The sequence below is a fragment of the Anomalospiza imberbis genome, chromosome 3 (assembly GCF_031753505.1).
Source record: "Anomalospiza imberbis isolate Cuckoo-Finch-1a 21T00152 chromosome 3, ASM3175350v1, whole genome shotgun sequence".
NCBI lineage: Eukaryota > Metazoa > Chordata > Aves > Passeriformes > Viduidae > Anomalospiza > Anomalospiza imberbis.
Window position 1 is genome coordinate 56,333,649 of NC_089683.1, and position 27,095 is coordinate 56,360,743.

At 37.0% G+C, this 27,095-nt stretch overlaps 1 protein-coding gene across 13 annotated transcripts in view; it reads left to right on the plus strand.

The window, feature by feature from the left end:
- Positions 1-27,095, plus strand: part of EYA4 (EYA transcriptional coactivator and phosphatase 4) — a 140,140-nt gene that overhangs the window by 50,980 nt on the left and 62,065 nt on the right. For all 13 annotated transcript variants that reach the window (XM_068184517.1, XM_068184524.1, XM_068184525.1 and 10 more), the window contains exon 3: positions 23,094-23,143. In XM_068184517.1, the coding sequence (XP_068040618.1) occupies positions 23,094-23,143 (50 nt within the window). The remainder of the gene's footprint in view (positions 1-23,093; positions 23,144-27,095) is intronic.

A 27,095-nucleotide genomic window follows, 5' to 3' on the forward strand; every position in this document is an offset into this window, starting at 1 on the left:
AGTAAATAGACATAGATATTCAAGGGAACAAATTTGTCAGCACCATCTTACCTAAATCAAGAAAGAATATAGAAAATTTATCTATTAATTATGGTGAAAGATTGCTAGAATTACACTTTTAAAAAATTATTTTAGTATCAGGTGTATGTCTAAAAAACGTAAAATACTAACTTGTCTGAAAGTTACATTGTCATCTCTAGCTCTGGGAGAAAGATGGCTGTGTGATACCAGAGGATTTTTTTTAAACTAGTTGTTAGCCTCTTTATATGAAAAGACAGAGACCTCAATAGTTATTATGGCTCAGCAGGACTTTCAGAGTATAGATTCTTTATTAAAATATTTGTAACATATTGCATAAAAGCTATAAAAACATTGTACCAAAAATTTGTTAAATTTATTTTTCTTATTTTTGATATAGCTTTTGTTCAAAATGCTAAAGGACATTGGTAGGACAGCGTTTGGTAATTGCCTGAGAAAAGCTGTTTCCAGTAAAGGCTGAGTTAACCAACCTGTAAGATACATATCCCCCTGGAATGTCCACACATAGGGATGAGAAACCCAAGAATTTTCACCATGTAACTCATGTTTGCTGTTACTTTTTACTTAAGGCTCCCTTTCAAGTTTTGTATGCAGCAAAAATAATTTCTCTATATAAGGTGATTGGCTTCTCTAAATTTATGAAAGATAAGCTTCATTCACTCACAACCAGAACTTTTCTCAGTAGAGTTTTTCAGTAATTACTCTACTGGCAATTTTTTTTCTTTTTTTTTTCTTTTTTTTAAATTTATTATTTTTACCAGTTTAGTTTTAGTGCATGTATAAATTTTACCTTTTTTCATTGAATGTTTACATTTTTGAAAAAAGGAAAATGGAATTTTTCATACATATTTACATATCAGGGGAAGTGCACGCAGTAAAAACTGCTGACTTTATTAATCCTTTAAACTGAAGAAGGCCTAAAAGAGTTTATTTGCTAGGAAAGAGTCATAGAGCGGATCTTTTTCAAAGTCAGCCATTCCTTAATTCCCATGTTTCCCAGGTCAGAACCTAAACATCATCTTTTCCATCATGCAAAAAGCACTTCCCCTACCACACTAGATTTTGCTGCAGGCACAAATAAACAGTGTGAGTTCTAGCACTGTGCCCAGAAAGGTCGGGATCTATTGCTGCTGCTCCCACTTTTCCCTGCCCTGGCACAAAAGTGCCACCTTGAAGTGGTTTGCATACCACAGCATAGGAATCCCTGCTTTGGTTGTCTCCAACCTGATATTGCTCCAACTTTCTGCTGAGAAGGTCCATGGTAATTATGGAGGTGCCAGCCTGCTTTCAAAATAAACAGTAAGTTAAAGTAAGGATACAGCTCTTGTCTTATATGAAAAATCCACCATGCCATTGCTCAGACCATCATTTTGGTTTATTTTGTGTTCACTGTAGTAGTCACGTGTGCACAGAGGGAGGCGGGATGAGGGAGGAAGAGCTGGTCCTGTCACAGAAGCAGAAGAAAAGCTGAAGGAAGTGCTCAGTACAGTCTGTGAAGATCACTGTGTCCATCTGAAAACATGAGAGATACAGATGGACTGCATTTTCTGTACTCAAACTGGATGTTACCTACAATGGGGGGCTTGGCTGAGACAGTCAGATACACAGACACTCTCACTCAGTGTCTTTGAACAGTTAATGGTTAAAAGGAGGCAAAATGGGGCCTGATGATAAGGAGTTCGAGTCAAAAAGTCTAAATGGTTCAACCTCTTCCTTCTCTTGCAGCTCAAAAGTTGCAGATTCACTTTAAAAATTGAAACTCCTTCTGAACTTTCACATACAGTCTCTCCTGTACTTACTTAAATAAACTTTTTATTTGGTCATAAAATAAACTTGTAAGATTATACTAGAGTTGACTCTAGAGCCATAAATAAAACTAACTTTAAGATTCCAGGGTTGAGATCATATTTGTGCCTAGCACTGATCACTGAACACCTTACTCATCTTGATTGTAACCCTAGAAAATGTGGTGAAAAAAACACATAATAATTAGCAGACGTTTGAATGAATACTCTTAAACATTTTTCTTCTCTTGAATGCCTTTGAGAGATAGAGTGTCGTACATCAATTTTCCCTAATGAGAAACTATATGAAAAATATTTTCAGAAAGTTTGCACCTTGAACAATGACATGCATTTTGTAAAGCTCAGATTTTTTTATTTTTTATTCCAAGTCAGAATTAATATCACAGATACTTAAAATGGCAGATGTAAATGGCAGGTAGATGAATAATTTTTAGAAAAAGATTAAATGAAACCAGTGGGAGTGGAAGATGGAGACAAAATACTTTGTTTCCAGTTGCAACAATTTTAGTGTGTTGGTCATTAATGTTTCCAGGTAAAGGCTTGATATTTTGGTTTAAAGGCTGAATTGCAAGACTGCAGAAATAAATCAGAAATTGCAGTTGCTGAGAAAGCAGAAGACAAAATAGAAAGATCTCTAAACTTTTATTTTAAAAGTGGTGTTTTAAAGCTCTTTCAGGAATGTTATTTGTAAATATGTACAGTTTGTTGCTCTTATAAATTTCTGTTTACTATGTGTAATTCTTATTCATGTTTATAAACTTTTTCAGTTGCCACTGAAAATCTGATATGATCAGATGTCTATTTTTTCTTTGAACTTAAAATTTAGCTGGCTTCCTTCTGTTTTTCAATTATTTTGTTGAGATTTAGAATCATAGAATCACAGATCTTCCTTTCCATCTGTTTTCAATTTTTTCTCTGAGATTTACTCAGTTTTTAGTTTTTGATAGCAGTTTCAGTTGTGGAAAAATGTGCACGTTCTTAAATCCATCTAGTATCCACTGTTTTGTTATTGTTCTCTGTATCCGAGAAGAGTCTTTGCAAGGCCGAGGTGAACAAGGAGAGGGAAACTGGTGGGGACTGTGATGGAACCACAGAATTTGCTCTTAGAAGCATCAGGCTGTTCAGTGCCCAGGCAGAACATAACACAGCTTTAGTGGTGACTGGAGAGTCCAATAAATACAGCATCATCTATAGATAGAAGTATTAGAATATGAATGATTTTATTTTGATCTCTTGATTTTACAGACAAGTCCTGGAGCAGGTGGGAGGCACTCATGAAGTTAAATTCAAATGGTAGTTTTTCTTTTCATAGAGTCTGATGAATTGCCAAAAATACAGCTCAGATAAAACAAACAAAACTAAAGTTACATGTCAACAAAGCCATCTTGGAGAGGGTTGCAAATTTAAATCTAATCTAAATTTCTTGAAAAAGCACAGTAGTTTGGATCTGGGAATTTATCATTTATCTTTGAACTAAAAATACAAACTAACAAGAAAAGGTAAAAGCAGTTGAGTTAATTTTTTTGAAAAAACTAGGCATGTTGGAGGTGCCATTATACCACTATCTATTCTATGGCTAAAATTTGCCATCCCCAGGGCCTGTGGTGACTTGCCAGAGCCAGACAGCCAGGGAAATGTAGACAGACCCCAAAGAGGGGAGAATCAGAGTAGCTCACTTGATAAAAGCATCTTCAAACCCTCTGAATGCAAGATCCACTAAAGAATTCAGGAACATACCTACTTGTCAGTGAATCTGATCTTCAGTTATGAAACTGTTGACCAGCACAAGATCACAGAGGCATCCCTTTCTCCAAAAGTATCTCTACTTGCATTCTTCTTTTTGTGTTTTTTATCATTCTATTGCTTGAAAAATATACTGACTCAAAGCGTGAAGTGGTTGTGGTGGTTCTCAGGATGTATTTGAGAAGGTTGCTCAATGGCAACAAAATGTGCTGCTGCTGCTGCTGCTGCTGTGTGTTTTTCCCTGCAATGTACATTGAGAAGTACTTCACGTCCTATGATGAAATCTGGAGGAATAGTAAAAAAGCAACCTGGCAATGTCCATTTGTGACATTTCTTAAAATGTAAAGGCTTGCTGAAAAGGATTTCTTTTTGGTTTGGTAGTCTCTGTTTTGCAGGCAAACAGTGAACAACAGCATCTAGTACAAAGTTTACAACAGGAAAAAGTAAAATCAGAAGTAATTTTCGTTACTGTGGCTCTGAACCAAGCAGTTTTGGTTGCAGAACTAATTGAGAAATTCAAAATACTTAACATTTCATGCTTTCATATTTTCTGAAATGACTGCAATTTTTCTTTCCTAATGTCTGCTGTTTTCCCTTCTGTTACATTTGTGTCCTTAGAATAATGTTGTAAATAAAGAGCATGAAGAAGCTTCTGATTTATATGTCAATTAAAAACATCTCCCCATTAGTAATTTCAGTTTGCAGAGAAGTTAATCCATCGCAGGGATGTTGGGGCAGTGGTTTCCCTGTCAGTCAGTCTGAGAAAGGAGCATATGCTGTAGATGTAATAACTTTCCCTGGTCATCTCTTGACACTATTAGTTTGTGCACCAAATTCTGGCATAGAAATTTTTTATCGACACTATGTGATAAACACCTTTACAAGTGTGAGGGACTGTACTTTGCCTCCAGGCATCCAGACCTGAGAAACAATAAAATTGTCTTGTGTAATTAGGAAAAGGAGGAAGGCTGGTCGTTGTTTCCTTGGTCCTTTCAGTCTGGGTGTCTGTGTGTGACAGAAGACAGGAATGATATGGTGGCAGGGAGTGGCAGACAATCTGCTTTGGTTTGAAGCTGCTGAGTGAGGACTTCCTGCACACAGAGGTGGGCAGAAGGAGTTGTGGTGTGCTCCTTAACTGTTGGGGGAGTCCAAGCCTGGGCTGCTTTTCCTCTGCCTGATGCCGGGGAGAGAAAGAGACAAATTTTGTTCCTTATCTGCCACTGTGATGACTCTCCACTACTCTGAGGACTCTCTGCAATTCATTGAGTAGGACTGGAGCCTTGGAGGCCCCTGTTCATGTACATCCTGGTGCTTTCAGTCTTCTTTGGCAGCATTTTCTGCAATAGCTTTTTCCTTTGCTTCCTTTCTTTTGGTGCCAAAAATCCCAACCAATCTTCATTAGCCACCTTCCACATCTGATGTGTTGTTTCAGCAGTTAAGAATGAGCTTATGCCCAAAGCTAATGTCAAAAACAACATCTGAAAGCTGATTATGTTCTCTCCAGTACTTTAAATATGCTTCAGTGGGTTTTCATTGTCAAAGAGGTGGGCCTTCATTATACCACACAATGCAGTAAAATGAGGATTACTTGGATTTCAGTGCATGAGATTATAGCAGCTGACAGGCACCTGTTTAAGGAAGTATATTGTATTTCTAAGCGCAAGTATTTTATAAAAATGGAGTGAGATTTCACATGAAAAAAACTTCCATATTTAAACTTCATTAGTAGGTTTAAGTACAAAAAAAGGCATCGGGGAATCTGGATGGATGTATTTATTAGTGGCCCTTATAGTCCTGACAGTCCATTCTAATAATAAAGCGTGGAACCTGTCAAATGATGGCACAAATATCCTAATCTGAACTGACATGGCTTTCTAGCCCAGTTCATCAATCATGTTTTATTAGCTTTAGCAGAGCCAAGCTGCTATCTGTCATTTTGAAGCTGCTGTGGTGACAAAAAATGGTGCCGAAAATGTGCTACAGGTGTAACTTTCACTCAAAGAGCATTTCTGAGCAGCACTCAGGCTTGTGTTTGCATGGGGAGAGAGTGCCATCTTCAGTTTCACATCCTCACTGAAAGGAGGCTGAAATTCCTAGTGCTGCCCGATGGCTAAGGAGTGAGGAAAAGTACTGGTAGAAATTTGGAATTCTTATTTTTGTAAGACATCTGAAGGAAAATGTTAAACACCATTTCCTTGTCCTTATTTTAAGATACAATTAATTTAAATCTATCGGTTGTGATAAGCAATTTTCAGGTGGTTTATTCTTTTGGTTTGCAGTGCTGTATGAAGAAAACAAGAACTGCCAGTTGGATCACAAACCTCTTGTAACCAGTAGCAATTTTATGCGTAAGAAATGAGAGCTAGGAGGCTCTACACTGCTGTGGATGTACTGTGTTTTGTTAGAACCATCAATTCTGTGTATTCTTTCAGCCCAGAACTGTCTTGGTGTTTTCACTGGGGTCCTGGCACTTGACCCTTGTTTTTCTTGGCTCTGTATCATTTTACAGCCGAGCTTGAGGACACTCCTCATCTCTTGTTTCCACCATGTTAACATATTCAAGTAAATATTATCTGGCACAGGCACATGCATTATCCTTCTGGGGAGTATTTGTAAAAGTTTTAAATCCAGATCAAACAATGACATCCATCTTCCTTCCTCTTGAATTTCTTTTATTCACAAGATGAATGTTGCTGGCAAAATTCTTTGATCTTTAAAAAAACTTTCTGTTGCTAATATTCACAGACAAGGTAAGCAATTATAAATACCTGAATTACTTTCAGAATATATGCCCAGGTATGACTTTTCTGTATATTTTAACACTTAATATGGCTTTGCACAACAAGGAGCAGATGTGTCATAGCGACAGCAGGCGAGCAGGGACCAGGAAGGTGGTTTCATTAAAAGAGCCTTGGGATAAATGCAGCACATTAGATACCCACTGAAAGACAGGAGCTGTTGATGGGGTGACCTCTGAATGCAAGTCATCTTACTATAAACAGGAGGGTGTGGAAAGCCATTGGACAGAGCCAAGCTTGTTTACCATCTAGATCTCCTCCTAGTTAACTTAAGTAACTGGACTGTGCTAGGCTCGGCATGGCAGTTCAAGGAAGAACAAAGTGTCTTCAGTTTTCTCGAGTTTAAAAAATCCTAGCTGACTGATGCAAAAGCTTTTTGGTCCTGAAAACCTGCCTGCACACCTTAGCTGCTCTACAGTGGAAGTTAATTAGTGTGAAACGAAACAGATATTCTCTCCTTTTTTTGTCCTGGAAACTGACTTTGCATATCTGGGGAATTGGTTTCTGTTCTTCAGAGACTACTGAGGTAAGGTTATGATGGATTTTAAGTTGCAATATTGATGCAAATGTTGTTTAATGATAAAATGGGAAATATAAAATGAATATTGATTCCCATTCAAATTTTGTTCTGAAAAGGAGATTTGATTTTAATTTCTGTAGTCACAGTTTTGAACTTGGTTTTGGAACAAGGTATTTATTCATGGTGGCTCTAGAGTGCAGGGGCTTAGATAGATAATTCACAGGACTGGATTCATCAGGCTCTTTAAGGAGCAGCTTTTGTTTACCACAGGTAAACAAAAAAAAGTTTAACAGTACTTGTTAAGTACTGCGAGAAATAAAATGTGTCATTCTATAATGTGCTGCAAATATCACATATTGTCAAATCTGTGGGCAGTTCCTTCATGTGTTATTCAATAACATATTTATTGATAAGAGACACTTAAAGGCCAGTAGGCTGAGACAGGTGTCTAGATATAAGCTGAATTCAAATTAATTATCCCCAAACTACAAAAAATGTGGATACAATAAAATAAATTTATTTTCTTAATACTTGATTCAAATCCATTTATTTAATTTCTAAGTTGATTAGACATGCATTTGGAACAAATAATGCTGAAGGGTAAATATGCTAAAGCATCGGTCCTACCTCCTCCAAAGTTTGCTGTCTCTGTAATGTCATCTATAATTTTTAATGAACTTTGCAATTGAAGAGACCATTTAAAGCTTTCTTCAGGTAACCCATGTGCACGTGCTGCTGTTGTACTGAGATGCTGTTCTCTGTCCTGCCGTGGGATCCACGCAGCAGCAAGAGCAGCAGTGCAGAGGCCACGGTGGGAGCTGGCATGGGGGTTACTGCTCCTTAAATGTCTGGTTCATTCAGGGAAACTCAGCCAGGGCTCACTCTGGGAGTGCTGTTTTATTATCCTAGAGCAGCAAGCAAAGTCCCAGGAAAGAAAGAGCAAGGCAGTTTGGTTCAGCTGTAAACAGGCATTTACAGCCTTAGCGATCTGTAATAGGTAGGGAACCTCTTTGGAAGAAAAATATAAATTCTGACAGCCAGTAAGTTCTTCGATTTTGTGCCTGTGGTCTGGTAAGCAGCAAGCAGAAGGATCCAGTTACATCTTTCTTTTCTTGGTCAGTTCACTATTTTCTGAAATACATTTCAGCTAAACAGCTTTCGACTGTCTCAGTAACTTTTGTGCCGTTACAATTTCTTCTAAAGTAAATCAAATGTAAATTTGAAAAGGGTATATAAACCAAGTAATATTTTAAATTCCTGAATTAAAAAATAGTTCTTGCCAAAGCATTTTTCTAAGATAATTTGAGATTTATAAAGGTATATCTTGTTAAATGGTACAGCAAAGAGCAGCAACATTGTGTGAATGTGGATGATATCAAGCAAAAGAACTTGAATTTGGCTTTGGAAAATATCTGCATGTTTGTATGTGTGTGTGATCACACACACACATATAAATGCATGTTAGAGTGCACATACAAGGAAGCGAATTCATCTGTTACAGAAATTAGAAGTCAAGGTTATTTTCTTAAACAGAATGTGGTTTGTGAAAATGTCTGAACATACTGTTACATAGAAGAAACAGATGAAAAACCACACTGCATGCTGTCTCGTTCACAGCTTACCTATCATTTTTATCTTTTTTTTCTGTTATTTACTTTGCAAAGAGCTATACATAAATTTTATTGAATTTACATTTACTTTGGGAATATAGAGGAAATAATTAGCACTTTGTTCAGTTTTAACCTTTGAATTGTAAAACTTATTTAGTAAATGTTATTAACAAGGAATTAAAATTTTACATGTTTCAGTATTTTTAAATAAAAGGAGGGCATGGCTGTATTGAATTTATGCACAAAAAGTATGTAAGCAAGCAGTTTGCAGAATTTAATGCTGTAGCTAATATACTACTTGCTTCCTTTTTGTGTTTTATTTTATTAAAGATATTTTCAATCATATTGCTGGAAAAAAATAATATACATTTCAGTAGTAGCTCAACAGGAAAGATAATATTTATGTGGTTTATTTCTCTTTGCAATATTCATTCATTGCTCTGAATTAATACATAATTAAACAGTATTCAATTATAAGTAAATATCTGCAGAAAAGGTGAAGATATTTTTAAAGCTGATTTTAAGATGGATCCCTTTTTAGCCCCAGAAGGATGCATTTAAAAATACACATTGAAGAAGAACCTGGATTGATTTGAACAGCATAATTATTGTATTATTTGCATTAGGTTGCACAGAAATTGCTAAGCAGAGTCCCAGGATAGTAAAATTCACATATTATTTTACCTAGGGTTAATCAATAATTTGCTTCCTAGATATTGAAGAAAAGTCCTTTGCTTTTTCTCATTGTAAATCTGTAATTGTTCTTCTCATTAATTTCAGGGATAAATAATGACTTATAAGTCATTAAATGACTTTTACAGTCAGATAAGTTTGGCTGCTCATCTGGTATAACTCATAGTAAAACCTTTGGAAGGTAAAATAATCTGAAGTGATTTAACATAAACAGAGATTCTGTGTGTATTATCTGTATTTATTTGCACACTTGCACCAGAAGTTTTTTTTGTGTCTTTACATGAATGATTGAAGAATTCTTTTCATCAAGGGTGTTCTGGTGGATAAAATGAATTGTCCTATTATGAGATTTTTGCTGTACTTGAAGTATTTGTACTGCTATCCCAGGTGAGCTCTGCATTCAATTAGAGCCACAGCTAAAAACCAAATGTCCACGTTGCTCTGAATATTCAAACTGTTAGCTTTACTGAAGCACAGTTTAACTTGATTGATACTTGGATTTTAAAGCAAATAAGGACTAACTTTTGCCCGTGGCAAAATATCTTTGAAGTTTCATGCCTGTGCCGAGGCTGGATTAACTAAGTGATAGCACTGGGGCTGGGACTGTGACCCTGTTGTGCTTGGCAGGTTGTGATAAATGGGGGAATCTTTCTTAACCTCGTGGCCAAAACATTCCAGGATCAGGTTGGGGAGACAGAAGAGAAGGGAGGAGAGTCTAAAGATACAGGAGATTTGGCATGTTGAGCCGGAGACAAAGGACACTTGCTCACTTGTCTGGAATAGGCGTGAATGCGCAGAGTCTTATGGGAACAATGGCTGCAGATGCATTAAAGATGTACTTTATTGTACTTTATTGTAACTCCTGGGCATTGCCCTGGGTACATGAAATTCATCCGTCCCTATGAAGCTGTCTCTTTATTTTTGTTTTGGATGCTTTCAGAGTTTAGGGAATCTTGCTTGTTATATTTTCCTAAACTAAAGAGGTTTTTTTCTTTAATACTTGAGATGGGTATATAAAACCATCCAAAATAAATTGGAAGAATTCCTTATTCCAAGTAATTGCCTGCTGGCTAAAGAATTCACTGGAGGACAGCAAATATAAACTAAATGGTATGAAGTTGGGAAAACAAACCCTGACAAAGTAAATTGATTGCTTCTGGAAAACTAGTTCAACTATTTTGTATATAAAACACCTTTAAAATTAAAACATACTTTCAAATATTTTTAAATTATGCATTTTAATGTAGCAGTATTAATAGAAATAATAAAAACCAAAATCTCTTTGGATATACTAAAGACCTATAGTGAGACATTACCAGTCAAATTTTTAAACCTGAAAAAAGAGACAAAATTGGCCTACATGCAAGCTGAAATATGATCTGTCAAGTGGTTCCTTCTTGTGGCAGTATTTTAAGAGCTGTATTGCCTCTGATGTTGTCCCCCTTGGCTAATAAAGAAAAATATATTATTAGCTGATAGTTTGAGATTTATTTACATTCTTTATGCTGTAAATACAGCTATTCTGACTAGTGCTAAGAACTACAGCATAATGCAAGTGACAAAAACAAAATAAAATATTCTTAACGTAATTTCTAATTGTGGCTGTTGTTGTTACTAGTATACAACCAAATCCATGTTGTATTCCTGGGTATGGATACTATTAATCATTTATCCTTTTATGATTAATTTCCCTGAATGACATTTTAGCTGTACAATATTAAAAGGGTTTTTAATGAATGATGTGTTAGAAATGTTCATTAATATTTAAATAATCAAATCTAAATCATATGAATAAAAACTAGTCTCACTACTAGGAGTTTGCTTCTGTGATGCTTAATAGCATATAGTAACTATAGTGCCCAATAAGTGCAGTATATTTTCCTATGCATTTATTAGAACGGATTTTATCTGTAGTTTGCCTTTGCAAAATTACTCTTCTTTTCCTTATATCACTAAATAAAAGGAAAAAGGGAAAAGAAAAAAAAAAAAAAGGACTTTTTTCCTAGCAGCATTTTCTTCACTTTTACTGACCTGTTCCAAAGGCATTGAAAATTAAAGTAACCAGAAACCAAGTAAAATTGCTTCGCTGCTAATACAAATTCATGTGAATAGGTCTTCAGTTTATATCCAGTGTTTGTGAGATTTTACACTGCAGCACTGTGTGTCCTTTTATCTGACCTCTAACAAATTATTTTTTCACCAGTTGGATAACATCTGTGCCACAAAAAACTGATTATTTCATTTTCACCATAAAGTAGTTTGAATTACAAATAATCCTTTGCATCCTTACTATGAGAGAAATAGGCTACTGAAGTTCTTAGTTATCTGATGTAGTTTATAATTGTTAGAACAGCTGCTAGAAGTTGTTGCAAAAATTCTAAACAAATTAGCTTCAGTAATGTGGGAGAACATAAATGTATGAATCTAGGAAAAAACACAGCTGTTCACTGTTAGTGTACAGATTTACTTTGTAATTTTCTAAATAGACTATGATGTGCACTTATTACCTTCTCCTTCCACTTTTTTCAAAGTTTTGAACACACTTTTAAAAATTATTTGTAGTCATTTGCGTACACTTTAAATATATAGTCATTTGCATACACTTTAAGCAGGTGGTTTTAATTGGAATAGCCTCAATGCATTGTGCAAAAAATACTAGTGTTGTACAATTAGCTGATGACTTCAGCTTGGGCTGTTTTCATAGACCAAATTACATGTTCATGATCAGATTCATAGATATTATCTGTGGAAAAGTCAGATATTTATAGCTGAATACCTTTGATCTACTACCAAGAGGAGAGCTACCACAGAAGAGCAGAACCCTTTTTATTGTTGGGGCTTTGTGGTAGATTTTTTCCAGTTTTATTTTATTTTAGTATTGTTTTAATATAATTCCCATCTTCCACAATGCCTACAGGACTCTGCCAGCTGTTAATAGGTAGGCAGGTGCTGGGCTAAAATCATGTTCATATTACCTGCTCATATTACCTTGTTCATCTCCTTCCAACCTGTCTTATTGCTCTGTCCACCTGTTGCTTTTTGGCATTAATTGAGCCTCCTGTCCTACTAAGGCATATTCAGACTGACCTTCATTATTCTGAATTGTTGCATTGACAGTAACAGGCCAAACCACCACAATCTGATTTAGGCCTAAGCTTAAATCTTTGTGGGCTTGTCCCAAAGTTGGCAACCCCTCTGCTCAGGGACTGCCTTTTGCTGGGGGAGTGAATACAGCATCACCTCAAGCAGCTGTTGCTGAAGCCCATGCAGAATTTGGCAGAAGTGGATCTCACTCTGCAGTCATTGCAGTTGGTCACAAAGAGCCTCTTTGCATCCTCAGGTCTCTGCAAACATATGCAACATAAATGTGCTCTTGCCTTTCGGGGTTGTGAAGGAGCACAGTGAATAACTGGTATTTTTACTGACAAAGTTATCAGCGTTTAGATAATGAAGAAGTTGGATGTTCTTAATTATCTGTGAATAATGCTCAGATTAATTTTCTCATCTTTCTGGTACTCCATGTCAGTTACAACACTGTGAATTGAATATGGTTCTCTCTCCTGAGAGATGAAGGATCCAAAAAACAAAGTGTCTTGAGTCCTTCTTACTAGCTGCACATTGAGAAGTGTACTGAAAATCTGAAGTAGTTTCTCTCCTTTTCTGAAGGACCTGTGCAACATTACCTCTGATTCTGTATGACATATGTGTGATGGACAGGTCTTATAGGGTGGATTATGCTGGCAGACACTGCAGGTAATAACTGGTCTCCTACCATTACATCTGGCTTGTACAACCTGGGTAAGACCAAAAGTGAAGAAATGTTGGCTGAAAAGTATCTGAGCAAAACTGGCACCAGTGAGCTAGTGGTTAAACTTGGAAGAGCTTGTAGGAAGAGCTTACCGTGTTGTCTGGAATAATTCAAACTTCAACCTAGGAACTTTTGATTGCCAATAAATCCAGTTGTCATGTAGCTGAATCCATATACAATGCTTTCAGTATGTCCAAACTATTCCATCCCATTCTGTCAGACCATGATCTGAGTCAGGTATTCATTCATTCTTAAACAGGTTGTACCTCTATGAAGACTTCAGTGCTTGAAAACGAATTAGTATAAAGGTCACATCAAGTAATGGTATGGTGAACACATTAGAGCTGTTTTTCTCTTCCTGAGTTTTTTGAATATAGTTCAAAACCACAATCCTTGTCTTTAAAGTCCCTTTAGCTCTGCAATGAAGAATGCGGCTGATGAGTATGCTTCTCCAAGACAGAGAGGATAGTGAAACTGATGGTTTTTCAGAGCTTGCTTACTTAACGCTGACCCAGCCCTGGTGGGTTAGCTCTCAATGCAGCTAAGAAACATAACATATTTGACCAAGAATAAGGCACATTTTCTGGGGGCTGATCTCCTTTAACCTTAGCACATGGCAGTATGTATATTAAAACACAAAAGACAAACAAAAGAGTACAAGGAGAGTAAAATAAATTCTTTGCTAAATCAGAATATTTTACATGTATGTATTTCATCATCTGTAGTGGAGATGAGTATTTGAGAGATGTGAGATCATGTTGTTTACTGCACTGGGGTATCAATATGCTCGTTGGTAAAAAACAGGATAGTGAAATACAGAAAGGAGATGATCGACAAGGCCATTTGTTTAAATTTCGTCTAAGTGAGGGATGGAAAAGTTGTGACAAGTGTTCTTTGATCTCAAGGGGAAAGAGAGATTATTTTCTGATGAGGCAAACGAGTCAGGAGAGTTGTCCTTTGTTCCTGCGGGGGGTCAGTATATAAGCTCTTGGGTGAACTAAGGGGAAGCTGGATTCCAATGAGACACCAGCATTGTCAGAACAGAAAAGTGCCTTGAGGCAGAGATACTTGACTTGTGGTGGAGAAGTCTGCATTAGCAGTAGAAATACTGTACTGTTCCTCATACAAGTTGGTTTCCACATGAAAAGAAAACAGCATGTTTTATTATGCTTTATGGCACAGTACTATAGGCCTTTAACAAAATAGCTTGAAGTATTTGCATGATCTATTTGCAACATGGCCAAGTTAACACAGCCATAGGAACATTAACTTTTGAACTTCCTGACTTTCATTGCTTTAAATTTCAGCTTCAAAGTTTACTCTTTTTTTCTTTGCATTTGTTGGCCCTGGTTGGTTTTGAAAAGCAGGAGGAAAGAAAATAATTTCAGGTTTTCTGAGGAGGTTCTGAATTTTATGCATATAACAGGGGATGACTTGGTATTCCTTTGAATATTAAATGATACCGCCAAAGCAGTTTTGATACATCTAGTGCTTACAATATTTCTGTGGAGCTGAGGAATCACAAGATGAGATCTAGAAAATATTGCACAGCATAACTGTTTTCCTGCATTTCCTGTTATTTTGGTTTTTTTTTTTTTTTCCTGAAAAAAGATCAATTGTATTTGGGAATGCTGATATTTAAAAAGCAAACAGTTAAAAAAAATTCGTCTGATTGCAACAAAACTGCAGGACATCATGGGAACATAATTGAGCGAAAAACAGTAAGCATTTTTCCATGTCTAGATTAAGAATGGTATCTTCTAGCTATTGCCAGTTTGAAGATACCAGGAAGATATCAAGGGTACAGTTGCAGATTCAGCTTCACTGAGATATACTGTTGACTGAAAAAGGCAAAAGAAGCCAAAGGTTTGTATTTAGGTTTGTGTAGGCATTTTTTAAGAGATTGTGGGGGTGGGGGGCAGGGAGAGAGCTAGGAAAATAATGTGAGAGAAAAAAAAAAGAGAATGAGAGAAAACCAGTGTTATTGCTTTATTATTTTTTCCTGAATCTGAATTTGTTGATTAATGAGCTCCAGGCTGGTCGAGTTTCCAAACCTTTGAACATCTGAACGGGGAGCTAATTCCTTCCTTCTTCCCTTCCCTTCCCTTCCCTTCCCTTCCCTTCCCTTCCCTTCCCTTCCCTTCCCTTCCCTTCCCTTCCCTTCCCTTCCCTTCCCTTCCCTTCCCTTCCCTTCCCTTCCCTTCCCTTCCCTTCCCTTCCCTTCCCTTCCCTTCCCTTCCCTTCCCTTCCCTTCCCTTCCCTTCCCTTCCCTTCCTTCTTTTCTTTTCTCTTCTCTTTTGCAAAGGGAGCCAGGCCCACCCCCCCAGCTGCAGGGAAAAGCGTTCTGTGAGCTCTGAGCTATGAGGTAACTCGGGCTGAAACAAAAAGTGCCATTGTAGTATGGCATTTGCCCTGCCTGACCCACCAGTTAAGGGAAGGCATATTTCCTCCTTTCATTTTACACAAACAAACAAAAAGAAAAAGAGAATGCCAGTTTTTCCCACAGTGCATCCATAAATGCTTTTCAAAATGTACAAGTTAGTACTTTATAGGTTCCAATCGCTTAAATTATGACTTGACTGTTACACTGTTACACCCTATGATATTTTTAGTGCACTTGTGCCAAAGGCAGTTCAAAATGTCTTTTAAAAATGCTTGCAGGTATAAAAGATTTTTAAAATGTTTAGAGCTCTGAACTGTTTGAACCCATTAGTCACATTGCAAAAACAAACACATAGGAAATCTTTCCACTAGCAAAAAATTACCAAGGAAGGAATGTTTAGTCCCCAATGATAGCATATGAATAAGAAAATTGAAGAGTTAAAAGTTGTCTCAGATCTTATCAATCATGTCACTTTAATGATACCTTCATTCTCTAAAACCTCTCAATGGAAACAGAGTTTTATATTTTATATATATAAAGCTTCCTGATTTATGTTTTATAACGGCTTGTGTCAATGATAAGCTTGTGCAGTGTGCCCAAAAGAAATGATCATTATAGTCTCATTGGAAGTATGAAAAAGGCATTTACCTGGATTGATTAAATTCCCATTAACTTAAATGTGTATGCAATGTGATCACCAGCAAGAGGTCTACTGAGTCACTGCTTATCATTCCAGCCTGGTGAAATAAGATCTAAATGAAATGCAGTGCCTCTTTGCAGCTCTTTGGGCTTTCCATGAACTGGTTCCTGGTTTGTCCAAACTGTTCTCAACAGCAATTTGTACAGTTGAGGCTCTAAAACATGCAACTTCCATGGGAGCCATATCTCTCCGTTGTTATAATCATTGTTGCCAGCAAAGAGGATTTTATGGAGGATGTCATGAGGCACACAGGCTTTGTCCCTCTCTTTTGCAGCATCATTCCATTTCCTCAGTGTTTCCCAACTACCTGCATTTCAGCAGGTAAGTGGAGAGCAGAAGCCGTTAATCACAGTTAATTTGGTGTAATTCCCCTCTGCCTGAAATGGATGACTACTCTAGGTCCAGTGAAATGCATCTGTATCTTTCTGTTAGATGTAAAGGAAGCCTTATGTGACAAGCCTAGACCGATTCAGATGCCTGAACTGTAGGTATTTAAAACTAAATATATCCCTTCTGGATTAGTTTTCCTTGCGAGTTAGGTGTACCTCTCCTAGTGGTTCTGACCAAAGTTACTACTGTAACTTCATGATGCATTTCATCGAGAGCAAATCTATCTCACAAGAGGTTTGCACGGAAAACAGAAGTGATGGTGGAACAGCAGTGACTTTTCTTGTTCCCATCCCTTGCTTCACACCTTAGCGGCATGGGAGCATATCTGTTGTCTTTGAATATGAAGTCTCCTCTACTTTGCTACATAAAATGCAAAGGTCAGCATCAGCGGTCTGCTTTCATACCCAAAACTTTAAAATAATTTGCACTTTACTTTCATTAAAAAAATACGTATTCAAACCTCAATCTTGTTTTGATTAGAGTTGTCAATTGTAGTTGATGGCATAATGATTTCATTACTAAGAAAATAGAAGAGACTCCTGAATAGCTAAACCTAGTTTAGGTGGTGAGCAGAAATGTTGTTTCCCCTAGAGAACTAGCTCATATAGACTTTTATTAAGAAAAAACAAACCAACAACCAAAAACCTCCTTTAACAGTGAATTTTAAATTAATTAATTAATGTAGCATGTTTTTCCTCATTCTTCCATTGCAATCAGAACTCTTGTTTTCAGATCTGCTGAAATATGACAAACCTACTTCAGGGTGTGATTCAGATAAAGTACAGCTATGTACAGTCTTTGCACTGTAAAAAATAGGGGGAAAAAATCAATTTTCTATTGCTTCAAGTTCTTTCATTCAAGAGTAGCATCAGTGTTTTGGTTTTTAACCAAATGTAATCAGAAATGTAATTTAAAATTGGTTGTGCATAACTATGTTGTCTTACATCCTCATATGCATTTTAATTTCATTTACTGTTGTATTTTAATACAAAATTTAAATTATATAATTTTAATATTGTAACTAGGTTTAAGTAAGTGAAATTATTATGAGATTTATGGAAGTGCGGCAGAATAGTGAATTACTGTGGAAAAAATCAGTTCAGAATTTGGGATTATTTAGAATTATTTTTTAAGATGTTTCTCTAGGTCTACTCAGCATAAGTTTGGTTTTGCAGAAGCTTCACTGAGATTTTGTCTTCACAAGACATACATAGCTGGAGTATTATTTGAATTCAGTCATCAAAAACTTCTTTACTTTCAAGAATATTTGTTGTCCGGTTGTGGGGTTTTTTAATTAAATCTAAAGCATGTGTGTTTTCTGCATGGCTACAATTTGTGACTAAATCCCAGCACTGTATCTGTAAGCAAGCCCTTGCCCTGTTTTTGTTGGTCAAGCAAATGACATTATTTGTTTTGTGGTATCAGTGACGTTGTGGCAGCAAAAGAAATCTTTGGCAAACGGTATATACAAAGGCATTGAAAAGACAGTCTCCATTAAGGTTTTTGTTGTCAAGACGGTTGTAAAACTCCATGTAAACACTGTCAAAGTCAGCAACTAAAAAAATACTTTTCTTTACTATTCATTCTCATTACAGTGTCACTAATACCCTGAGTCATATTCTTCTACCTGGCATTTCCATCAAGTTGTTCCCCTGCCTGTGCCATCCTCTCCTGGAGTTGTTCTACAAACATAGTCCCTTCCCTGGACAGCGAGCAGAGATGGGTCAGCTTCCTCCAGAGTAATTTGCTGTAGGGAGTCATTGAGGCAGTCGAAGTGCACCTGCTCTGCCCATACTCCAGAGCAATCACGCAGGCTGAGGAAGCACAAGGATGTGATTTGAGGTTGTCCTTGGGTCTGCAAGAAGTACTTTTCTTTCTTCATTCTTGTCTCCTTGATGTTAGAGTCTCCACAGCTCCACCATGCATAACTGCTTCCTCCAGGCCCAAAGCATTGCAGGCTCTACTCAGCCCTGTTGCAACTCTACTGATTTAGGAGGGATCCTCAAGGCCATTATTGGTGCAGTGGATGAGGGAACTCAGCAGATTCATTGCCAGAATAATTTAGTGCTGATGTGGCAAGATTTTTCAGCTGTAAGTGTTAGAAGGGATTTCTCACCTGTGTTGCATTACGAGTTTAATACCACCAGTGTGTGTGTGTGAGAACACCTCATAGAGCAGGACCATTTCATGGTTTAACATTTAGTGTAATGGGGTCCAATAAAATCATGTTAAAAGATGTTAATGTTGCAAAGAAAAACATCAGAAGCAAGGAAATGCCAGAATTAATATGGTCTGTGGAAATTCAGCTTCTTACATATTACGGTGCAGATCTTATTACCTGACATCCTAGGCTTTCCAGGGGGTGTCTTTTTTTCCAGTGAATGCATAGTTAGATTTTTCTTTTAATGTTCCTCCCTCTATCTTTGTTAAACATGAAGCATCCAAAGCCCAATTAATGTAAAATCCTTCATCATGTAAATATTTATCATATACCTTTATTGCAGTTCTTTGCTGCCTAATAAATGCATATATTTTTCACAGTGACCTCAAATTATCAGACACTTTTAACAGTGTTCATATTTGAATTCTGATGAACCAAGTCAGGTGAGGGCAGAAATCATCTAAAACTGTGATTATTTTTAATAAAAGTTTTAAGCCAAATCAGACTTCCATTTTTCTATATAAAAGTAACATTTATACACAATCTTCTAAGTTCAAAGTATATTTTCCCAGCTTGGATCATTAATTAGGTCTTCTGAATAGCTGGAGTAGCAGAACTAGTCCATTGTTCTGGGCAGACTGGTCACTAATGACTTTTGTAATGTGTTTCACAGGTGTCTGATGAGTGCTCAGGTTTGTGTTTGTGGTGTTAGTCCCAAATCTAGAAGAGAGGAGAGCAAACTGTGGTGTTCCATCTCAGCCAGTCCCAGTATTCTTCTGCTGTCCACACCACACTCCCTACATCTGTCACATTTTTTTCTTTTGGCTTCTCCTCTCCTCTAGTTTTGCCACCATGGAGAGCCCATTCTTCTTTTGTCCTCTGATTTCTGTTCCCTCTCCCTGTTCTTCTTTTTTCTGTTTTTCCTCCCTTCATTTGAGTCCACAAGGTACTGCCTGGGTACCCTGTACCCAGGGTACTGCACAGTGGGAGATGGAACTGACTAAGCAAAGAGGGACAGTTTTCATAGTGTCAGATTTACTGATGGCATGGGGTTCTCCCGGCACTCAGAAGTAATCCTAAGGCTTGTTCAGCACCAGCTTTTTTGAGATGGAGAGTATTCAATGCAGATAGAGTCTTCAGAAATTCAGGAGCCAGACTGCAACAGGAGTTCACCAACAGTGTGGCAACAGGCCTTTTAGAATCTTACAAACTGAAATAAATGTGGACATCATTTCACAGAAATTATAATTCCTCCCCCTCCCCTTTCAGTTTTGGGATTTTGCCTCCAACTTTCAGGCACTGAAGCCAATCAGCAGCACGATGACGTGACATTCAAAACATGAACACAACAATCTGTGCTCACAAATATTTGTATTTAAAGATTTTTAGCTGAAACTTTTCAAACATATTGTAGCAGGCAACCAGAGTAAGAAAGTTCAGTGCAGTTCAACAGAATTTAAGCTGAAACTTGAATCTTACTCTTGTGAATGATTCTCAACATGCATTTAACTAAAATGGTGAGAAAACCTGTGTAAACAGAGAGGGGGGAAAGGAAAACAGAGCAGGAGTAAAGAAAAAGTTCTTTTTATAGCATTTAACACATGCGAATGTAAATAAATGTGGTGTTAGTGAAAGTTAATTATTTTGAAAACAGTCAGCAAGGCAGATTAAGAGGTAAAACAGTGCAGCTGAAGACAAAGGAAACAATATTTAGTCTTTGATCAGACATTTTCACAGTGATTTTCTGTTCACCTTCAAGGGTGGCATAAATTTATTAATAACAGAATTTGTTTTGCTACTTGAGTAGCCTTGAAGAGAAATGGTGTTCATTCCATATGGCCACTTGAAAGAAAATCCCATGCCTGTTCATCCTTTAAGAAATAACATTTTTATTTATTAAATTTTTTCTCTCAGAGAGGGACCCTAAAGATACACAATTAAGTTTACATTTAGTCTCAGAGGAAAAGCCAAATCTATACTCCGTGCTTCTGCACATTTCTTCAGATAACGATCATGGATGAACTGCATCATCTATATGCCAAGTGACAAACCTGAAATATTCTCACTTTTTAAGCATTTTGCTTTCATTTCAATATTCTTAAATAAAAAATACTCACTTTTTTTCCTTCCCAGGTTTATTACATCACACAGGAAGTGAGTGTTTTTGATACAATTGTTCATGGCTTTTCTGCTATGACCTTTCAACATTTATTAAAATTCATCAGTTGGGGTTTTTGTTGGTAGTTTTTTAGTTCTTTTATTCTTTAATGTTTAATGTTAATTTAATATTTAATGTTAAATTATACAGATAAAGCATAATCTTTCAGATACTTAGATTGCTTTGTAATGTTGGTCAAAACAAAATGCAGTAGTAGAGTGAGCTATGGTAGGAAAACTCGTCTGTGAGTACCTAATTACTGCATCTCACACCCCTGCCCGGGAAAACCAGGGGTCTTAATATATTCTGTATATTAAAATGCTCAGATTATGTTAATGTGTGCTGCAAGTATCTTTGGGCTTCTGTGGTAGTTGCCCACCACAGGGTGTTGGGATGTCTGGGTGACAGACTCTCCAGCAGCTGATTAAAGTGACTTTCCTGACCTGGGGAATGAGATCTGAGCCCCAGTGCAAATGTGAGAGACAGTGCTACTGGTGGCAACCACAGAACAGAAAAGGAATTGGAAAGGAATGTATAAATGCCAGTAAATTTAAGAGCAAGGAGATAACAAAAATATGCTGTGAGTGAGTATGCTAAAGGGACATGGAAAAAGAAGATATATTAGGGTTTACACTATATAGCTACTAGGCATATACTTATTTTTCTAATTAATTTTAATTATGTTATTGTATTTCATAGCTCTAAATACATTATGTTTTCAATCATTTAAAATCATATTTTATATGCGAAATGAAAATATTATTTTTCTGGTCAAATCTCTGTAAATTAATTGAGACAAACTGCTCCTGAAATTAAACACATCCTGTCAAGGAAAGACTGTTGTAATTTCAGTGTCTTTAAATGGTTTTGAATATATTTTTTGAACAGTTCCCTCTGACACTGACACTCAGGAAACACTCAGTATGGTAATCTGAATAACTATTTCTCATGTTTGTATATAAGGCATACTGAAGGCATTTTTCATGGTAGATGGTCATATGCTTTTTTTATTTGAAGAATTTTACTGTATTTCAGATGTTGTGCTACTTTAATAACAATGTGGCTAACATAAAACTATAGCAATGGTATTCGCACCTGAATGTTTATGAAGTACTGACTGTCAGGTTTGTGTGTCATGCTCTATGAGTGGCTCATCTCTGTGAGTGATGTTCCATGGCATTCAGCTAAGGGAACTTATATATATCTAATATTTAGCATTAGTCTAGTCCTTTTTTCTGTTTGGCCGGATGAGAGTTTTGTCATTTGTCAGTAACTTCAAGTGAGTCAAAGTCACATTTTTTTTCGAAATTCTTTTAAAGTAACAAAAAAGTATAGAAGAGTTTCTTCATGCAAGGTATCCTGAAACTTGTCGTTGAACTTGCTGATTGTAAAGGGAATGGGTTTTTTTATTGTGTCTCTCACACCAAGTGAGCCTCAGTGAGTGATATTTCTAGTTGGCTTTAAAACTGGAATTTCGAAACCTCCCACAGAGCCCTGGATTTTGCATTAGCAAGCTAGTGAGCAAAATGTTTTTGCTTTAGCTGAAAATGCAAGTAATTTAGATCACCAGAAGGTACAATTAAATTTTTTCTGGAAATCATGAAGATCCCAAGGAGATACCTAATCTGCAAAAGAACAGTTTTCTAATTTTTTTTTTTACAGTGATGGATTTTATCACCTCCAACCAGCCTACAGCAGTGTATTGTGGAGATCAAATTGGAAGCTCAAATTCCTTTTATGTCCTTTTATGTATTGTAAATATGAGTGAAAACAGTGCATGTATTCATTGATGCAATAGGAAAATATAGTTAACATACAGTTAGCAGATTCACCAAATTAAAAATGCCATATGAATTATTTAACTAATGGTGTGCTTTGCCCCAGAACCTGGTGTTTATTATTTTGAGCTTTAGCAGGAAACAGAAGCAGTATCAATTGGGGAAACATTTCTTGGCCAAGCTGAGAACAGTATGGCTTTCTCATTTCAAAGAGGGGAACCTGGTTCTTTGGTTTCTTTGTTCCTAGTTAAGACTACTCCCCAAGCTATTTTAGCTGAACATTTAACCCACTAATAGAGCCTGGGGAAGTGCAGTTGGCAGCTGTTCATGGGATAATAATGAAACACACTGTTTAGTACAGCAAACCGCTGCTGTAAAGTGCGGGAAATATTTTATAGAGATCCCTCTGAGCAGGGCAGGATCCGCTTTAAGTTCTGCTGGAATGGGGGGGAGCAAGAGGAAGTTGTGTTTCAAGTGAGAGTAACCAGCACTGCTTTGCTCCTGCAGGTAAAGAAGCCGTGTCCAGAGTCCGATGGTTCGGAGCCGCAGAATCCCAGGTATGGTGCTGGAGGGCCGACGCCGACTGACTGTGGTGCGGTGGCAGAGACCGAGGCTGAGCTGTGCCATGGATTTGTTACATCAGAGCCCCAGAGTCATATTTTGCAAAGAACGAGTGGTTGGATCAGTTGTAGTGGTTTTCACTCTGGAAAAGGGTTTTTTTCCCTTTTCCTGGTCAAAGATGCAGCCTAGAGTCTGAGTTGTTGAGTTTAGATGATGGCAGAACACTGAATGGTCACATTCAATTAAGAAAAAATTCCAACTATTAAATAGTGCAGGGAAATCTGTGTGATCAGATCTCAGTTTCTTCAGTTATCCCTTTTCTGCAGATCTGAGTTTTGAAGTTTTTTGAAAATATAGTTTATTTCCAGGGTGGAAAAATAATTATTTATTTGGGAAAATTTGCCCTTACCAAAACTTTATTTTGTTTTCACATGTGAAAAACATGCTGTGTTCATAAGCTGGAAAGAAGCCATACATTCCTTTCCAGCACAGTCGTTTCTAATATCATGTACATGGGAAAAAGGAAACGGATTTAACTTCCATATTTTGCACATGTATGTATGTGTAATGATAATTTTGAGCCAGTGAAGTAGTGGCTGTTTTAGAGGTGCATCTTCCTGGTCGTTAGTAAACTGGTAGATAGTTTTCTTCAATATTTAGTGAGTGTTCCTTGTCTTTGTCTTGCTTCTATAAAGAAGACTATTTCAGTGTCATAAAAGCTCAGAAGCTTTCATTGTGAGGGGAGAGCCACAAAATAAGACTGACATTTCACTAACATTGTCACTAAAACTCAGAAAAGTTAAATAATTCAAGGTTTGCCCCCTAAACCCATCCTTACCTATATCTTAACTATATTCCTTAATTATTGCAGCAGGATCCTCTGGGATTCACCTGCAATATCCAAGGCCATTATAGTATCTATGCCTTGAGCTGCACTTTGCACCATCTGAGTTTCTTGGATTAGGTCATATCTGTTATTAATATGTATTTTCATTTAGTTTGGTTAGAACTGAAAAGGGAAGAGCTAGTTCAATGTCCAATAATGCTTTCAGCATAGTCAGTAGCAGTTTTGACCTGGACTTCACTGGAAACCTACTTTGCCCTTCAGTACTCATAACTTGTAAATGAAAAACTTACCTTCTGTGCTGCTACTTTGGATTAAAATTTATCATAAAGGTCAAGCTCTTTCTGAGTATTTTGACACCATGGAGAATCCCAGTTTAGCATAGCACTCATATACAAGTGTGTAGTTTAATGTGTTGTGATTGCCCAAATCTATTGTATCTCGAGCCTTTAAAAACCATGAATTCCAGTCTGATGTAATTTCATCAAAGTGTGATGAAAACAAACTGCAACAAACCTGAGTACCCAGAATGCAATGTACTGTTACTATCTCTGCACATCAGGAAATTTCTTACAAGCTATAGTCAAATTCTTCATGCTGAGTCTGAGTAATAAGATACCTTTTTTTTCTCCTGAACATGCAAGAGAACCCATGTTACAAGTAGTCAATCAGGTAGTTTTATTTTTGGAAGTGCATTTTCCAACAGAAACACTTTTCATTTTGAGCTCTGCACCCTCAGTTGGAGGTTATATCAGATAGAGTTGAAATTAGTGTTTCAAGCCTGAGTATATGCAGTGCTGTGTATACAGCCTGAAGTGGGATTTTTTGGTTGCAATGTGACTTTTGGTCTTAGAGGGGAATGTCTGACAGACCTTGGGCTGGAGCAGCACTAGAGGGCTCTGTGTGGCACAACACACTTCAGAGCCTGGAGCAAGGTAATTCTTCTCTAAACAAGGCTTAAGTGAAAACACTGCACATAAAATGAAACATCAGCATAAAAATGAATGCTGGAGACACACAGCCTTACAGAATAGCTCCTGGCTTGGGACCTAAGGCCAATATCATTCATTTATTTAGCTAGCTTTATAGTCTGTTAGTTTTGGATTTGAAACTATTACAATAAATGCAGATGGAAAGTGTTTTTACAGTAGGGAAGTAATTAAATTGGGTGTGGGAACTTTGTCAGGAGAATTCTTGGAGTGACATGTGTGTATCAGCAGATTCTTTGTCTTGCTTGGCCTGGGTTTGTCTTTTAGAAAGAAGCAGTCAAACTGCAGATGTGACTACTAAATTTTTTTAAGGGATATACTAACCTATGCAGCATATAAAAATGCTTTTCAGAAGTGACAAGCTATATATGCAGTAAAAATCAACCTTGTCAACATTTATTTAGAGAAAGTGTGTTGTCTTAACAGACAGGTAAATTGCACAGAGGGAGAGGGATCTGTAGTTAAGAATTGAGGTTATGGTGAATAGGTGAGTTGTAAACACAAAAGGAAACATATGACTGCAATGTCGGTGACAGACATTTTGATTCACAAACAACTTTGTCTTACAAATTCTGTCAGAATTTCTTGGGAGTTTTTTTATCAAATCCCTATGAAGGGGTTCTGAATACTTTCTTTTATACCTAGGTGGTGGCATTATACCTTACAGTGGTGGTATTGTGGCTGTATCAGTATTATGACATTCTTACTTCATCATTCTGTAGTAAAAGCCAAATTCACCCTGCAAGCCTGGATAGTTGTCCAGTAATGCAAAATGCTTTCTGGGGATGTTGGTGTGTGACACAGGGGCATTGAATACTTGGGACTTGCTAACTGTTCCACCACAAGTCTGGAGCAGGCAGGAGCAGCATGATAGACAACTCTGACATGCTGGCCCTCTATCAAATTCACTTGCAAGATTAGGGAGAGAAGTTACTGTCTTCAGAGCCTACAAACATACATTGCACTTAATTTTCTTATATGACAGGCAACTCTAAAATGGGATAAATCCTGAGTGTGCTGAACAGCTCCTACGTGAAATCTAATATCATACAAGAATTGCTGAAGTCTAGTGCAGTGCTTAGAAGTTAATTTCTTTGAAGTTATCAATGACCTTCCTTTTTACTTAAATAATAAAAAAGCCATTTTAATTCTAATAAGGAATAATTTTGTTGCCCTAAAACCTGTGAGTTGCACTTAAAACCTCATACCATGTGACCTTTGGAAATGCTAAAATTTGTGTTATTCTGAAGTCTGGTAAAATGCTAAATATGAAGTCTGAGATTCCTGCTCACACTCAGCAACAGCATATTCTATTTGGCCATGCATCCCAGAGCAGCATCTTTCTTTGACATAGCAGTCTGCTTGATGAATGCATCTCTTCTACCCCCAAATCCTCCTTCTCATACCATCAGGCCTGCCAGAGATTCCACTGTAAGACCAAAGTCACGTCAGGAATTGAGGTATGAGAGTAAGTATTATTTTTTCTGGGCTATAAAATGAAATAGGGAGGAGAGAAATGAAATGAGAGAGTGGAAGTCACTGCAAAAGGAAATTCAGCAGGGTCTTCTACTGCTTTGTCAAAGTTCACTGATTATAGGGAAAAAAAAGTTTTTTTACCATCTAGAGAGGATGGAAGACTGCAGCAGAACGAAGAGATTTTTCTGACAGCTTAATCACAGGTAAAGGAAAATGGCTGAATATTTCACATACTTTCCTTCCTTAAGCTGTGATATTTATATTGTGATGAAGCTACCTATAGGAAGAAAGAGACTTGAAGATTTTGATGAGTAATTTTGTAAGTTAGGGATAAATGCTGACAAATCAACTTTGGAATACTTAGGATACACAGTGTCAAAAATACATTACTTGTGTATTTGCAGAAGGGCAATGGATCTTTGTATTAGTAAGTTAAAATTAAGCCCTGTAGAGCAAGAAGCCCTCCACTTTATTGCATGATTTTTACTACAAACCTGTGATCCAATATTTCCAGTGGTATCCATTCTTCCTGACTTTTCCTTTACATAAAAAAAAAAGTTCTAAAAGCAAAGAAAAAGGAAATTAAGCCATTCATAAGTAAATCCTCCCATTTAAAACTTTATCAGATGCTGTAAGAAG